This window comes from Acanthopagrus latus, chromosome 23, assembly GCF_904848185.1.
Source record: "Acanthopagrus latus isolate v.2019 chromosome 23, fAcaLat1.1, whole genome shotgun sequence".
Taxonomy (NCBI): domain Eukaryota; kingdom Metazoa; phylum Chordata; class Actinopteri; order Spariformes; family Sparidae; genus Acanthopagrus; species Acanthopagrus latus.
The window spans coordinates 8092538-8109715 of NC_051061.1; the positions used below are offsets into that span (position 1 = coordinate 8092538).

The following is a 17178-nucleotide window of genomic DNA, read 5'->3' on the forward strand; positions in this document are numbered from 1 at the left end:
GCCTGCTCTGTTGCGACCTCGGCCTTGTCCGCTGTCAGCGCCGGGGAGTGAGGAGGGGAGGTCGGCGGGGGAGCGGGTAGAGAAACGCGGACGTATTTGCTCGCTATTCGCCCAATCTCGGCGCCTTTGGTGGGTGCGAGTCGCTGGTTGACGGCGCGGAGGGGGGGCGGGCTGGATGGACCGGGGCTCCGTGGAGGGAGGCCCGCTGAAATTAGCTAAATCAATCCGGCTCTACCCCTGGAAATGTGGGGTAATGAGTCAACGCACAGCACGACCTGCACCTTCAGGAACAAATACCCTGTTTATAGCTAGGTTAGCAGTGAGCTACCTGACACTGGGCAGCCAACTGCTGATATAGGTACAACAACAATGAAAACAAAGGCGCATTTGATATAGACACACATTCAACAACTTTGCCTGCGATATCCCCAGTCCGTGTGCTCCTCCGATTGTCCCTCGTCTGGGGGAGAGCGGAGGAAAAAGCTATCCATTCAAAGCAGCTTCCAATACGGAATAGCGCTAATGTTGATTTGGAAGTTCGCGGAGACGAGAGTTGCCACGGGCCGACACCGAACCAATTCCCCCAAACCACCCCTAACACGATAAACGACGGAACGCGGCACCTCGTTGCATTTCTAGCCAACCCTCTTGTTTCCCGTGAGGAATGTGCCCGGTCATACAACGTTAGCCTGAGCCTGTGTAGCTCTCAACCCCGCTCCTCCCGTGGTTTGTGATGTGTTGAGCGAGTCTGAGGTAAATCTCAAAATGGCGGTCGGCGGCTCTTCTCTGAAATGTCACATCCGCATGGAGATCCAAACACTGGCCCAGCCCCGGCCAGGTTCACATGCATGTAAATGATAGGGATCAGGCGTGTGCGTCCGCTAAAGGGGGAATAAAACGCGAGAGCCCACAACAACAATTATTAGACGGAGGGAAAATTATAGGAAAGGGGGGATACACGGCGGAGCGTACTCGTGACAGCCTCTTTCAGCGAGGCCCCGGTCACTGATGGGAACGAATCATTGTCTGGATGTGAAAACAAACTAAAGAAGTTAAATAAGTAAACACGTACACTCAGTTGATTCCATTTGTAAAGCAACACACACCTTACGATAAATTGTAAATAAATAAATAAATAAAAATAAAAAAGTATTATTTCTTTAAATTGACATTTTAAGCCTATGCAAATCATATAAGGACATAGTATACCACCTGCAGCATGTATCATATATCAAACACATACATGAAAAACACATTGCATACCTTAACAGATTTTTAACTTCATTTTACTTTCTGGACATTCTTTAAGTATAACATGTATGCAGGGTTTTTACTTCAATGCATTTTTTTTTTTCATTTTACATTGTGCTACACTATCTCCACCAAACAGTCTCTTTGGGAACCTGCACCATGATTATTTTGATTTGCAAGGCTATTACTTTCTGCTGCCCTTCAGCTGCTTGCTCATTTATTTCAGAATACAGTGTTATGTAAGTGTGATACAGCCTGATACTGTGATGCTCTTCAGGTTGGTCTGTGTTGACTGAAAGGTTGCCAAGCGCCTGCTCGTGTCACTGCAGCGCCGCTTTTGCTGCAAAATAATAAATTACATTCATTTACAGAAAAGACCGCAAAATTGGACAGAACTACGAACTACCAACTTAGATCAAACACATCAAAAATGTACAGTTATACTCATCAAAAGTAGCCCGCTACCGTAACAATTTGAGGAGTCACTGAGGAGAAGTGCACAGTTTCAGGATTTTCGGCTGCACTGCCTCATTTAAATAATTGTTTTGCATGTTTATTCATTAATTAAATGCACATTAAAAAACAAACCTTAAACCAATCAATATAACAACTGAAAACAAGCTGCAAAACTGTAAATCACTTACAACAGAACTGCAATTTCTTCAGCTTACTCACTGGTGAAACATACCAACTCTTAAATATTACCATTTAGTAGAGAGAACAAAGTCCCATCTTGAACGATCCTTTTGGGTAATGTGATTACTACTAAACTGGATATCTGCAGTGCTGAAACCACACTGTCCAGGCTTAAACAGTCATTACTTGCATAACTAAATGGCGACATCATGTGGAGAAAAAAAATCCCTGCACCCTTGCTTGGCCTTAGGCTGAGTAGCAGTTGAATTGTTTTATAATGACAGACTCGCTCATGTTTATCTCATCCCCGTTTAAGTTTATAGAGCTTATAATTAAAACCATTTTTCCCTTTTTTGTTTTAAATCTCGCATATCTAAAAATCTATTCTCACGGGTGAATTATCACATGAGTGTGATCGTCTTGATGACTTTTAATGGGTGTTGACTTATAAAAAAAAAAATACTTCTGTCAAAAGATAGATGTTTGTAACATATATATGTATAATATTTATATATTTAATATTTATAAGGCACGTTTCCAAAATATTATATTAAATTAGTAACTCACTTAATATATATTTTATTCTATTAACAATTTTTCCGACAAAACTTGCACTCTCTTGCAAGCTTCAGTAAAGGGGAATTATTTTCACTGAGGTTCTTTTGTGTCAATGCTATGACAGACGTGTCGTAAAACCAATGAAATGCTGAGAAAACACCTCAAGCCCATCCTGCACCGCTCATGCCGCCAATTGTTGTTGACCTCTAGTGTAAGGGGCGGGATGAAGCGCATAACAGGGTAGTCTGCGTTGTATATATCCCGACGTCGACAACTAGGCAAAATAGTTAGCTAAGCTTATCTCCACAGATGGTGGCAATTGTGAGCGACGTTATATTATAGTGCGGAATTGTTAAACACTCAACAGTATTCATGAATTTGCTCACATAATTCTTCATATAGTGTCCAGATATTAATCTTTTAACAAATTAAAAGCGCAATTTCATCGAGTTTTGGTGCATTAAATGGAGGAGAAGAAGGAAGACGGAGACGCGGAGATACAGGAACACGGACCCGAGCACTGGTTCTCAAAATGGGAGCGGCAGTGTTTGGCCGAAGCGGAGCAAAGGGAGCCGAGCGAAGAGGAGGCCGACAACGACCAGGATAAACTGTGGCATCTCTTCCAGAACTCTGCCACTGCTGTGGCCCAGTTATACAAAGGTTCAAGCCAGCGCTTTCTGTTTGTTTGTTCCTCTAGCGGTTCTTACACAGCCAGTATACCTTTGGCTTGGTGGTCAGTAACCTGGCTACTTAATGTGAACTAGCGCCAGTGGCGATCGTATGCTAACTAGCTCGCTAACTCGCTGTCCAGTACTGGGTAACGTTTACAGCTGATTTTGCAATGCTAAAATTAGCTAGCTTTTGCTAGCTTGAGACAACAATTAATTCAGCTTTTAAACTCGAATCTGACGTCGCAAACCTGTTTCGATGCTCAAACAACCTCAGCTAGTCGGCAGATATATTTAAAGTAGTTTAAGTTAATAATAACTTTCTTTGTCAGAAAGCTAGCTTGTTGACAACCAAGTTGGACAGCAGCGGATGGCTAACGTAACGTTAGCCAGGCTAGTTACAAAATGGCGATGGTAACAACAATCGTAGCTACGCGACATTCCCAGATGACAGTCTCTTGAATACTGCCAGTGTAACCATCTGTGACAGCAGACACGATTAGCCGTGAAAATGTGCTTTATCGAAATAAAGTTAATAGCCACAGAAGTGTACGCTTGCCTTCAACGCCCGGTTTGCTGCTGAGTGAGCAGTTTGTTTAGCATCGCATAGCCAGCGTTATAATCACAAAATGGCGAGGATAGTATTTTTCGCTGTGGAAATATTGGTTTTTCTACAATCTGCTATGGCTGATGTGTTCTCAGACATACTAAGTTCATGTCCAAAGTGACAGAGCTCGACTTGCCGAGTCGACCCATGTTTGGCATGTATGTTTGACATAGCTTTGCAACTTAACTGCTGAGAGGGCAGTTAAGTTGTTGTGTCGGTGCTTTATTGCTTAACAAGCTGCTGCCAAGCTGGCCATCTAGCACTGGCTGACAGTTATTTTTATGCCAAACCCTGTTCATGCAATTGTAGGTGCAAGACAAAATGGCGATTGAAAACGATCTCCACTTCAACCCTGCAGTCACCAAGCTGTTGTGCCCCTCAGATGTTTCCTTGTCCTGTTGGTCCCATTAATCAGGGGTGTTTGCTTTTAGACTGTACACAACTTTCCTGTATAGAACCAAACATATTTTCCCTTTTCCTCCCACAGACAGAGTATGCCATCAGCAGGGTCTGTCATTGTGGGTGCCATTTCAGAACTCTGCCACAGCAGTTACCAACCTCTACAAAGGTATATAACAACATCCCTCTTCTCTCGACTGTGATTTATTGATCTGCCAGCTGCTACACCTACAGTTGTTTGTGTCCTTCATTTCATCAATATGGGCTGTAGTTGACAATCACTGTACTGTAAATGTAGACATATATTTATTGACAGGCTCATCCAATAAGTGGTAAACAGAAGTGGTCATTATCACTCTTATCAGCTCTCTATTGATCAGTCTGTCGCAAGACTTGGAGGTGTTTGAATATCAGGCATGTATGGTCAGCGAGGGAAAAGAAAAGATTGCATTTTAAAACTTTAACAATTTAAAGATTTGCTAGTGAAACAGAGATGGTTTGTAATAACATAGAGTTTGTACTGAACTGGACTGAATTCCTTGCCCTTTTTTAGAACACAGACTGAAGAGTAGTAGTGGGAGTAGTGACTAGTTTGCACTGTCCACAAGTAATCTGCTGTTAATTGAAAGATACTGTTCACAATTGGGTGGCTGTGGAATACAAGGTGAACACTGAATGAACTGATGAACACTGTCTTCCACCATCACAGAGAGTGTGGAGGCCCATCAGAGAAGCTTCGATCGAGGCATTCAGATAGGCCACCAACGCCGCAACAAGGTGGGTCTTGTTCTCCTGAGGCACCTAGATTCTTAATTCTTAATATAACACCTCCCTGTCTTATTTTTTTACATTCAGATACCACATGCTTACAGACGACATTGTATTTACACAATAGGGATATTGAACAAAAAATGCATCAGCATTTGTTAATAAAATTGAACTGTTGCTAACCGATGTATGGATTACTTTCACAGGACATGTTGGCCTGGGTGAAAAAGCGTCGAAGAACCATCCGTAGGGAGGACCTTATTAGCTTTCTATGTGGCAAAGCACCACCACACAGGAGTAGCAGGGCCAACCCCCGGCTAGCCATGGTGGCCCCCAGCCGGGCTAATTCACCAGCCGAGACCGGCTCATCTGTGGAAGCAGACCTTCAGCCCTTCAGGGAGGCCATAGCACTGCATGGTGAGGATACTGAATTTCATTCTAGCCACCTAATAAGAAACTTGATTTAAAACCCAAGTGGCAGCTACATAGTTGAATGGAAAATCAGTGGTACTGCTGATCTTTAACGCCACTCAAGTTGCGCATCTGTTTTTGTGTGTGGCATGCTCAAGCACACAGATTCCTCGATGTGTGGGTGCACTGAATCCACAACTTGATAGAATTAAAGTTTGGCAACATATGATAGAGTGGCGATTTGGGGATTTTATAATGAAGAACAAAAGTTAAAACATTAACTGAATAATTTATTCAAGAACAGGCTGTCACCTAAATTGGAACAAATGATTGTGTTGCAGGCTTAGCACTGATCTACAGTATCTTAGTTGGTGGAGTGTGAGAAAGCACGCTTGCCCTTCAGCCGTCTTGCTCTGCTGCCACATGTGGCTCAGAGATAAGGGTATGTTGTGAACGGGTGTTGAATTATCAACCAATGGTGAAAGAGGGCCTCACGTTGTTAGCCCCTCGTGTGTGTGTGTGTGTGTGTGTGTGTGTGTGTGTGTGACAGAGAGAGAGAGAGGACATGTCACTGAACCAAAAGCCAAGTATTTTTTAAAATGCTTTTCTTATGCAGAAGAAACTGTTTCCATTTGGTAATGCCGTTGTGTTACAGTCTGTTGGGTTGGTGTTTCGTTGTGCCGTCAGCGCAATTGAATATTCAGAACTTTATCTGAGTGTCTCCACGTTTTGAAGGGGCCATTTTCGGGTGTAGCTGAGGTTAGGGGTGGATGATGTTAGGCATGTGGTGGTTAAGGTTACAGACACACAAGTTTGGACTGTGTCAGGTGGTTTCAGTGTGTGTCCTCTCTCAGTTTCAGATATCTTTTGCATTCACCACCAGTGTTTGTGTATGTCCGAACCAAATCTTCATTTTGATTTCAACGGCACCCTCGACCCTGTCAGATTCACAGTTTTATTGTTCATTGTGTTAACACAAGCAAACTTTGATGTATTTCTTTAACCAGTCTGTGGCACCAAATCAGGTATGGTATATCCTTATGTCCTTGCCAGAGGAGGAGCTTTTTGTTTGTTGGATTACAAATGAGGAATCTGCATTACAAGTATAGCACATACTGTACTTCATCATGTCATCTTCACAGTCAGGCTTGGTTTACTATACTGGATTGAAGTTACACCTGCTATCTAAAGTCACTGTTACTGTTGACAACAGAAATCTTTTTTTATTGCTGTGGTAGTTGTAATGTTCAGTTATGTTAAACTTTTGACATCAAGCAATGACCTGTTTCAAGAGTTGTTTTGTGGCCCACATCCTAATAATGCTATTATGAAGGAGCTTCAGCTCAACTCCTGTTCCCTTCTTGCATCCATGGAATCAGAAAACCAGCCGAAGTGGGTTTCTTAAACAAATGATTAAGTCCTGTATAAGAAATGTTTACTTGCTGTGTCCTTTTCAGGCTACGGTCTTCCGTTTTAATAGCTCCTGCCTGATTATGTCTGGTTAAAAAGTGAAATGCCTTGTACATCTTTTAAGTTAGGTCTGAGATGGAAGCTTACTTTGGTTACCAACATGGTAAAGCATTGCGAGTGCAAGACTCCTATGCAGAAATCCTCTGTAGGAAGATTTGCATACCATCTTTCTGCCACGCTGTGTCAGTGCCACTTTAATCAGACAGTTGCAATTAGGGTTCATACAACTATGTTGTTTAGTACTAAATGGATGTATCACTGAGTATATACAGTTTTATAATAGACTGCAATAAAAAAAAAAAACACTAAGTATAAACTGATTGTTGTGAATTTCTGTGATGGAGATAATCTTGATTAATTAAAAAGCTTGATAACAAACAGGTCTAAATTTTATTCATTTTATTCATGAATTGCCACATGGGAAGCCAATTTAAAAACCTTTCTTTCTGATTATTTGGATAATATTGCGAATAGCAATTATTTTAACCAGGATAATTATCACATGAAATTTTCATACGGTCCCATGCCTACTTGTAGCCTTCTTTTAGAACCACTGACAGGACACAGTTTTCAGACAGTTATTTATTTATTAATTTGTTTATTTATTTAAGCATTATTCAGGTAATCAGGCTTTTTAGGAAATGATTTGCTCATCCGTCTCATTTCTCCACCCAGTGATGCTCTTTGTCTATTGCTGCTCTCTCCCATCTATCCTGTCTCCTCCTCCTTCCACAGGTCTGAGTGGAGCCATGGCGAGTATCAGTGTGCGCTCCGGTGCTCCAGGGTCTCCCACACACGTGAGTGGGAGCAGCAGTAATGCAGGTAGCGGAGGTGGATCTTCCGGCTCGGGGCCGGTCTGCCGTGGCAGGCGTAATGGGCTCCAAGATGTTGACCTGAACACTTTCATCGCAGAGGAGATGGCGCTGCATCTGGACTCTACAGGCTCCGCCTCTGCCGGAGGGGGGGCAACCAGGAAACGAAACTCCACCCAGTGTAGTGATGTCATCACAGACTCCCCTACACACAAACGCAACAGGATGATCTGATCTGCTGCCTGCCTATGTGTGTGAGGGGGTGGGGGGGGAATGCCTTCAAGGCCAAGGCTTGGAGAGGGGGATGGATGGGCTTATGTGGGACAGATGTGCAGATGGACAGACGTTCAGGTGCCGGGCTGTGCTGAAGAACCCGGGATGAAAATGAAAACGAGGACTGAGGGTCTCAGTTCAGTCTGTTCAGATGTTGAATGAATTCTGTTCCTTGTCTCCTTTCCCTACACTGTTGCCACAAATCACCGATCTGCAATCAGAACACTTGATGAGTGTGTGTGCGGGCGACTCGGAGGTCTGGCCGACATAACGTACTCCTTGGATATCGCTGCCCTGGAAAGGAGACAACGAAGAAAGCCACCAACTCATCCTAGGATGCAGACAGTTCTCTTAGGGGTGAACGTGCACTGTGCTGCTTGACAAATTAAAGCCACTTGATCCTTGACACATTCGTGCCCTTCCCTCCCTTGACCTCACCCATCCTCACCCACCACCTTAATAAGGAAGTGAGGGCCATGATCAAATCGTCTCACTCAGTGAAGTTGCTCGCCAAATGTCGGACCCGCCTCCACCAGAGACTCACCTCTGCGTCAAAACTACCACAACCTGTTTTTTTTCTGTCACTTCATCATTTGAAGCTCTCAGTATCCTGTCAGTGGTAGAGCCCAATCTCCCAGCAGGAGCACATCTGTGGCATCATCCTGCCTCATCTGTAACCAGTTACATCTCTCTGGCTACTAGTTTGACGGTATGTAACTACCAATAGCAGGCCATCAATGTTTTGACATTTAGATCTTAATCTCTGCTAACTACTCTGCTTCAACAGTGGCACGATTTAGTTCAGTCAGTCGCCCTTTTTGTTTGTTCTTCAACCACCAGTGTTAAAATACTAGGTTTGTCGCCACTGTTTGCAGCAGTGATAGCCAAGTTATTTTTGCGTTCTTTCACCTTCACCTTGTTTTTCTTTGTTTTTTTTTTGTTGTTGAGGATAATGGAAAGGAAAACTTTTTTTTTTTTTTTTTGTTTGTGTATACAGCTTCTCAGAAAGCCCGTTTGCTGACTGCGGCGCCCTCCCCCCTTTACCCCTAGTCTTATTACGAAAGCAGCTGCTGTTTTATGTGATCTTGTGATTATTCTGATGAGTTGCAATAAGGATATTTTGCACTTAGCTTTCACCTCTAACTCATGCAAACAAAATCGGCTCTTCCATTGTATCCCCGTTGTAGCCTTGTCCAACCATAAACAGGCCCACTTGTGGTCAGTCCACATGTCACTCACCAGGTGATGCTTAGAAGATGTAGACACTTGGTATGACTAGAAATGGAGCTCTCACGCACAACTCTTTGAGATTATTTGACCGACTTGTGGATCATTAGTTCTCGAGTCCTTCCCTGACATTTAACTTATCGAAAGATAATCGGTGCTGTAAAGAAAGCATAAATCTCAAATGTACTTACAAAGGTAGTGTTTCCCAACACCAAACATGACAGCCAGTGCACACGATGCTCTGGATAATTCGGATATGGATTGTGTGTTGGGACACCATCTGCTTTTTGTATAAGGGGTGTGTGCATTAGTAAGAAGTGGATGGGTTTGATTTTACTTGGTACAGGATGATGCAACTTGGGGCTCGTTTCATTTTTGAAATGGTCGTTGCCTTACATCCTTGAGTAAGGGAGTCGGGCTGGAGACACTGATATCGCACGAGTCAGAAGTGTGGGCATATTTAACAGTTTAAGTAATGTGAACTGGTACTGTAAAAGCTTATTTTAGGGTCTTATTGGAGTTAAATCTAAGCTTGTTTGTGAGCGTAATAAACTCAATTGTTGGAACATTCATTTAGTATAGGAAGCTAACAAAGTGTAAATTATTCAAAAACAATTTTGAGTTGTGTAGTTCTGAAATAAACTTTAAATATTTCCGGTGCCGTAGTAGTGATACATCCAACTTTACCTGTAAAACCTGCTGTGGCCGACTTGTGGGATGTCAGTGTTTCCTTCTCCTTTTTCCAAAATTGTGTTCACTCCCCTCAACTCTGACCTGGAAAGTGGGTTTTTCTTTTGTTGTATAAAGCATGCCAGTTTTTAACTTCTGTTACATTTTGGTCACAGATTTCATTTTTTTGCATTTATAGGTTGGCTTTTATATTCATACATGATTACTGGCTTGTCTGAAAGAAAAAGAACCAGGCTGAGATTTGCTGATTCTATCAAAAGGAAATAAGAGGTGTACATTTAGGACTTTGTTCTCACATACAAGTGAAACCACTGAATTAGACTGAAAATGTAAACCTCGTATTGGGAAAGGGAGATTTGATTTGCCTCTGATTACTGTGGAGGAGGGCAGACAAGTAATTCATGGGGAAACCATGTCGGCCTTGGTTTAAAATAAATTCACCTTATTTTTTTTTTTAAATACAAAAATGTCATAAAAGTTCTGGGTAACTTTAGCCATCACAGGTCTGATTAGATAATGTAACATAGGAATGATCCATGTTTCTTGAATAGGAAATCATCCTAAAAGAGTCATTATGAGTCCATCACAGTGGGATGTTGCGGACTGCTCGGTAGAATATGGAGTTCGGACCTGACAGCGTGTTCTTCATTAAATCGAGGAATGCATTTAGAATATTTTTTAGTTTTTTCTTTCTCCAGACACTTGACTCACTGTTTAGTGTCTGACACTCCACATTGTCATTGGTACTATACATGGCTGAAACCAAATGGCGCATTTAGTTACAAATGAGTAGTCCTAGCCTCCCTATGTTTCTGTTGCATGACGATATGTCAGTTAAAGGGAAGATGTGAAGTGTCTGCTGACAGAAAATGAATTAAAATTCAGACTATCAATTGATTATATTTTTTTTCCCAGAGGCTTAACTAAAGAGTCTTTCCAGTCCCACTGTTCAACCTGCAGCGTTGACCCCCATTGATTCGCCTGGTTATAGTAGAGGGGGCACTTTGTGTTGTTTCTTTTCTTTCCCTGAGCCAGTCGCCGGCCTTCATCCACATTGTTTGAAAAGGCTGACTCATGCCACGTGTCTCTGGAGCCAACACTATTATCAGCTGTTTCTTGATACTTATTTGTTTAAAAAGTAATAAATGGCTAATCTATATACTTAACATTTAATTGTTGGTATGATATATGTGGTTCACATTGTAAAAGAAATAAAACCATTGAGTTGCAATTGGATGGACTACGTTTCATTACAAGATAAATATTTTGATCATTTTGCTTTGCCTTTTAAAACTTTGATTTACTTAACATTTAATTCCTATAGATTCTTTATTGGTCATTAACAGGAATTTTCCTTGGAAAAACTGTACAGCAAGTCACATTTGCTTGAGTGTTCACTTGACGGCAAATAAACAACAAAACAAACTTTTCAGTCAAAGACTGGAAGCTTAGTTTTTCTTGTCACTCGCTGTTTGGCCACACAGTATTTTGTGAACTCAGGACCTTGCAGCACAGGTTCTCCCTACAGACCAGATGGATCTGTTTGGTTACAGCACCTTGTGACATACAGATAAGGAGAAGTAAACAGGTGTAATGGAATATGAATACAAAGTATAAATAAATATAAAGGAATGATTTGTGCTCTTGTAGTGGATTTCATTTTACTTCTTGTGGAAGGAGTGCCACACTGAAAAGGTTCACCATTCTCGAGAAAAAAAATGATTGGCAAGGAAAACCAAACCGTTAGTGGAGCCCTTTAAGTTGTAAAATATGCAGCTTACCTCATTTCCTTTGACTGCACAGATGATTGATTTAGCTTATGTTTGAAGGTACACAATGTAACTTCTGTAACTTTAAAGCAAGAATTCTGGTCCCGTATTCTTGACCTGCGTGAATTGGCAGTGGGCTGTTTTTGTTCCCACCCCACCATAACTTCAAATACAAATCCTTTATGAACTCATGTAACATTTTTAATGACTCTGGCCTTTTTCTAAAATAATTTAGCAATTCCATTTTTTTTTTTTATTTCTTTCCTCATTTTGTATATTTTTTTGAGTGCCTGTGTTTTTTGACATGCCTGTTTTTGCTCTGAAGTTTAGAAATCCAAACAAATGTATGGCTTTAAAACACACTGAAAACTCATGTTAGCTTTGGCTAACTGCTGTGCCGTACGAGCTCTGTTGATACGACTGTAAGAAACAGTTGCATAGCCCTTCTTTAAAGGTGGATCAAAGCAGATACCTGCTGGTCAAACACTGTTGAACTGTCACTGAAGCAGATCTGCAGTTGTAGTTTTTAAGTTTTGGGAGACTCAATTTCTACACTGAACTGTTCAAAGGTCACAGAGACTTGATCACATGAGAATAAGCATTTCTGCTGTTAACCACTAGGTGCTGCCAGAGGACAGCATTAGGAAAAACATCCAGCGTGTCTGCCATGGGGAAATGTAGCAAGACAGTTCTGCTAGGTTTTATCCTGTTCTGATGCTGTGCATCATTGTCCATCTACTATGATCACATTCAGATGGAATGTACTGTTCTACCTCTGTCTCTAAACCTTCCTACTATCTTAAAGGTTCCCTCTGGAATATTTGATTTTGAGAAAGCACGTTATTCCACTGACTTACCAACAGGTGGCGGTAAATTGACAAATATAGAGCAATGCGAAGAAAACGAAGCAGAGAAGAAGACTGATAGGAAGTAAACATGGACGTAAACAAAGCAGGATTCAGTTTTTGTTAAGAAAGTTTTGATTTTAAAAGGAAATCCAATCAGTGTGTTCGCTAGACTTTGATGAAATGCACAATGTGTTTTTCTTAGTGACACCAAATGGAGATTTACTTATGTTTTGTTTGTTTACAGGATAATTCCTCTGCACTTTAAAAGGTGCGAGCCAGCAACTGGATCGAAGGTGGCCTCTAGAATTTTCATATAACAAACAATTTTTTTTTAACCAAAACACACTAGTCATCCTTGGGGTATTACAAAGACAATGCACTTAAAACACTTCTTTCCTCATGACACATGTTACGATTGAATATTGTAACCACTGCAGTATTTATATCCATGTTCACTTGCTTGCATATTCTTCCTTCTCTTTGCCTTTGTTCACATATCATTGCACTTCTCTGCTTATCAACAGCACAAATAGACGGTGAGCAATACTGCATAAAAGCAGCAACAGAGATGTGTATTACACCCGTCTTTTGAAGCTTTCTTTAATTCAGCGGTTTAAACATACAATGTAACTGTAGTGAAAGCATAAGACAGTGTATATGTGGCAGATTTTAATTTATATTAATTTATTTGCAGCACTATCTTAGACGTTGGCTGTTTTTTTTTGTACGCTTGGAGAATGACGAAGGCAAAGCACAGAGGGTTGTCCTGAACATATCTGAAACATTAAGCCACACAGTATTAAATACGCTCTGAGAAATTACATAAGCCAGTGAAGGAGGAAGCAAACAAACGCATCATCTTCAACATTGAAAATTAAAAAGATAGACTAAAACAACCCAATCTGACAGATTGTTGAGTGAGTGAGTTCATGAGTGTACTGCTCTGTTGCCCAAGTGATCTGTGGGCATGAATAACATACAGCCAACATCCTCAAGCACAACTGTTGTTGCTACTGCTTTGGTCCATGGGTGGTATTTTACAAGATCTGTTCCTGCATTCTTCAAAACACCTTCGCCCTTCACTTCCTCCCTCTCACAGACCACCTCCACCTCTTCATCTTCACCTACAGCTGCTGTAAGAGGTCGAAGCCAGCCTCACAGAGGTCCTTGAGTTTCTCCACAACACTCTGACCAGCATACACACTCAAAAAACATCTAAAGCTGAGAGCCTGTTGATTGAAGGTTTGTATTTGTTCCCCTTGAAGGCATCTCAGACTAGCTGGGATGGTGAACACGAGTGTGCCTTTGAGCATTCTTGGATTTAAAAGACTTAAGACTCTTGCTGCAATTTGGAGCTGCAAATATACAAAACTGCCTTTTGCAGCTATTTTATTAATTATGTGCTTTACTAATACTCATAATCTAGCATCATATTAGTGCTCCTAAAAGGACCAAATGTTTTTTTTTCTTTGGGCAGAGAAACTCAGGGTCTCTGAGAGCAGAGGGATATAAGGTGAGCTCCAGAGTTTGTTTCAGTCTGATGAGTAACCCCCGTCCCGGACCAGGAACTGGCTGGAGGGCGCATGGATCCTACCAAAGGTTTTGGGGCAGGACTCAGATCTGGCTGAGAGGCAGGAATTTCTGATAGTAGCTCTTGGTTACATCGATCATCAGGTCCTGCGTGCACTCTGGGAGCTCCCCTGAAAACAGACCTGAGAGAGAGAATAGATAAACACAGATAAATACATGAGAGATGACCAGGAAGTTAGAAGAGAGAGCTGAAAGTGGTGTGTGTTTGTGTAATGTAGCTGACCTGGGCATCCAGAGAAGACAGTAAAAGGTGGCACCACGGTCTCTGGGGGGAGCACGGTGTTGTCTAGGATCTTGCAACAGTCCTTCAGCACACAGCGACGACCCTGTGCACAAACACAAGACAAAAGCAAGTTAACAAACATATGATACTGTGTCAAACACAAAGTTTTTTCCTATTCTGATTATTACACTATGAAAAATGATGAATGGTGGACAAAACAGCAGTTTTTTACAACAGATTTGTTAACCATCTACAAAAACCTGAGTAACTTTGTTGGAAAGGCACCTACTGAATCACATCTGTACTTTCATTATCAATTAATCTGACTGTTGATTAAAAAAAATGGGACTAACAATTTCCCAGAGCCAGAAGTGATTCTTTGTTATTGCTTTCATATCCAACCAAAAGGCCAAAACTGAATGACTTTTCATTTACTATCATTAATGACTAACACAAGCAGCAAATACTGAAATTGAATAAACTGGAATAAGCAAATGTTTTTCAACATATCAGCTTACAAAATAGCTGAAATGATTAATCAATTATCAAAACAGTGGAAGATTTATTTCTTTTGGCTTGACAAGCGACTAGTCATCGCTGCTCTATTTTTTTTACAACAGTCAGTGAGGAACATGCATGTGTAGCACAAAATACCAAAATGTTGCATAATACTATGAACATAATAAACTCAGAAAAAAATATGAAGAATCATTTGCAAATAATTTTATACAGCATTTGGGACACTCCATCACTAAATGCATGTTTCCAAGGATAATACACTGATAGAGATAAATACATATCTACTACATTTTTATTTCAAGTGTTAATATTAATGGCATTTATATTTTTCAATATCTGCTTGCTTCAGAAGCTGCTCATGTTTTTTTTTCTTCTACTACTTTATAAATGTAAAGACTTGCCAAACCATGAGCTGACAAAATAAGGTCAGTGCTGCATATTCACCACTGTATTTATCTTCTGTTTTTTACAAAAGAAATGGTTACATCATATGTTGTTTATGGCCAGGTGTCTCCCTCTCAACTTTCTATCCTTTCAGGTTGAAGTGGACTCTGGTAACCTCTCACACTACTTTAATATTCTAAACAACAATCAATGTATTGTTTTAAACTGAAATGAACAATCAATTTTAACAATCCTGAAAACTAAAATCAAGACATATGATTATGCCTTATTATCAGACACCTGTTTAAATTACCATTTTTAAAAATTCTGCTTTTTTCAATCGTGCAATCTAGAAAAGCACGCCATGGTAAAGACTGCTCAACCGCAATATAATTTAAAAATATACAATTAAATGTGTTTCATTTCACATTAGGTTCCATCTTTATGTCTGTGAGCCTGTGAGCAGTTTGCTGTGCTGCTTTGTTAAGTTCATCTGATCATGACTGCCATGTGACTGTTTGACCTCAGGCAAGAGAGACAGAGCCTCCTCTCATGTCCTCTCTCACTGGGGAAAGAGACGTATCTCTTTCTGCATGGTTTCCTGCTTCTGTCGATCAGCTTGTTGGCTTGCAATTGATCCCACTTACTATGACACAGTTCTTGCCGATGTGGACATAGGAACCAATCTGTGCTGCGTTGACCACACAGTCCTCCTCGATGAAGACATGATCTCCGATGTGCAGCGGGAAGAAGGCCACCCTGGATGGAGAGATGGAGGGTGGGAGGAGAAAAAGATGAAGTTCAGGTGTTTGTTTAATGGGCATGCAACAACCAAAAATTAAGGGTTGTGGAGTTAGCTGTAATTATTGACAAAATCGACCAGGTTGTAAGAATAATTGCTGTACAGTCCTCTTCTGTACTCTGACTTGGCTAGTTTAGCCTTCTCTGTGAGGATTTCATTTGCTTTTCTTTGTTATATTCAATAGACAAATGCATGTCTTTAAGTTTTGGGATGTTGTTTGGACACACCCAATATAATTAAATACATTTGTTTTCACTTCCTTCTCACAGCTCTCACTTTATTCTGGCATTGTAATATAATAATGACAATATATCTTCCATAAAGAGAGGGATGTTTTACCCTTTGCTGAACTTTTTGAAAGGTGGTCTAATGACGCTTCTGCTCTTCACCACACAGTGTCTGCCCACCCTGACATTAGCCAGGTCGCCTCTGATAATGCAGTCATTCATGACTATAGTCTAGAGGAGAGAACAAACACACACACAAACTAAGATATGCCAAATATACACATTAATAACAACAGCTCTGAAGGAAAGCTGTAAAATTCCCTGTCAGGCAGGTGCATTTTTCTTTCCATACTTTGCCATTGAGGACGATGTTTTGACTCCCACACAGCACTGACTGTCTGCTCACTTTGTTGCCAGAAGCCTGAAATAAAATGACAGAAATGATTAATTAATAACTGTATTAAAGTCTGTTCTCGTCTTCATTGTTAAAAATGAGCTGAGCACAGACAACGATTCAGTTAGCCTATCAGACGCCCAACGCCCCGCTCAGCTACTGTTAGCCAAATAGCAAGCGACTAGCTAGCTAACAACGGCTTAAAATTCAACACATTACCGTCTCAATGTACTCCGCTTTGTTGTACAGTATTTCAGACAACTCCATGGCTGTGAATTCGGTAAAATATGTAAGACAGTGTGGATAATTCAGTAATAATAGCTAACGCATCTATCTGTTTTTGCTCTCTGCTCTGCTGTCAGCTCGCTCAGCTTCTCTTCTTCGGCTGACTGATGAATGGACTTTCGGACTGTAAGAGTTGAGTACCAAATCATCGATGGGTTTCCTTTAACCGAAGAAATTAAATAATCCACTGAAATTTGTCATACTTAACTTGTATTGCACACGAGTTATTAATATACATAAGCTCTTGAATTACTGTGTTCCTTCAGGTCATTTGGCTGGGCAATTATAAAAGTACAAAACTACTTATTACTGATATTATTCTGTAATTGATTGCTTAGCCTGAGATGAATTATAGCTCCTTAGCACT

General features: G+C 40.9%; 2 protein-coding genes across 2 annotated transcripts; one reads left to right on the forward strand and one right to left on the reverse strand.

Annotated features, from left to right (window-relative positions):
• Positions 1 to 2593: 2593 nt before the first annotated feature.
• Positions 2594 to 11405, forward strand: c23h16orf72 (chromosome 23 C16orf72 homolog). Its single transcript, XM_037088953.1, has 5 exons — positions 2594 to 3105; positions 4208 to 4288; positions 4829 to 4896; positions 5094 to 5304; positions 7504 to 11405. Exons 1-5 carry the CDS (start codon positions 2910 to 2912, stop codon positions 7812 to 7814), a joined length of 867 nt encoding a protein of 288 aa, XP_036944848.1. The 5' UTR covers positions 2594 to 2909; the 3' UTR covers positions 7815 to 11405.
• A 1553-nt stretch (positions 11406 to 12958) lies between these two features.
• On the reverse strand, positions 12959 to 16931 carry dctn5 (dynactin 5). The gene is made up of 6 exons (XM_037088954.1): positions 16746 to 16931; positions 16485 to 16553; positions 16245 to 16363; positions 15751 to 15862; positions 14201 to 14303; positions 12959 to 14099 (listed from the first exon to the last, which is right to left on the reverse strand). Exons 1-6 carry the CDS (start codon positions 16791 to 16793, stop codon positions 14002 to 14004), a joined length of 549 nt encoding a protein of 182 aa, XP_036944849.1. The 5' UTR covers positions 16794 to 16931; the 3' UTR covers positions 12959 to 14001.
• Positions 16932 to 17178: the final 247 nt, after the last annotated feature.

Excerpts from the sequence above, each read along its gene's own strand:
- c23h16orf72 (XM_037088953.1), top strand. The coding sequence starts at position 2,910 with ATGGAGGAGAAGAAGGAAGACGGAGACGCGGAGATACAGGAACACGGA. Across the intron at positions 4,289-4,828 it reads AGTTACCAACCTCTACAAAG|AGAGTGTGGAGGCCCATCAG; the intron begins GTATATAACAAC and ends CCACCATCACAG. Across the intron at positions 5,305-7,503 it reads GGAGGCCATAGCACTGCATG|GTCTGAGTGGAGCCATGGCG; the intron begins GTGAGGATACTG and ends CTCCTTCCACAG.
- dctn5 (XM_037088954.1), bottom strand. The coding sequence starts at position 16,793 with ATGGAGTTGTCTGAAATACTGTACAACAAAGCGGAGTACATTGAGACG. Across the intron at positions 16,364-16,484 it reads ACATCGTCCTCAATGGCAAA|ACTATAGTCATGAATGACTG; the intron begins GTATGGAAAGAA and ends TCTCTCCTCTAG. Across the intron at positions 14,100-14,200 it reads TGTCTTCTCTGGATGCCCAG|GTCTGTTTTCAGGGGAGCTC; the intron begins GTCAGCTACATT and ends TCTCTCTCTCAG.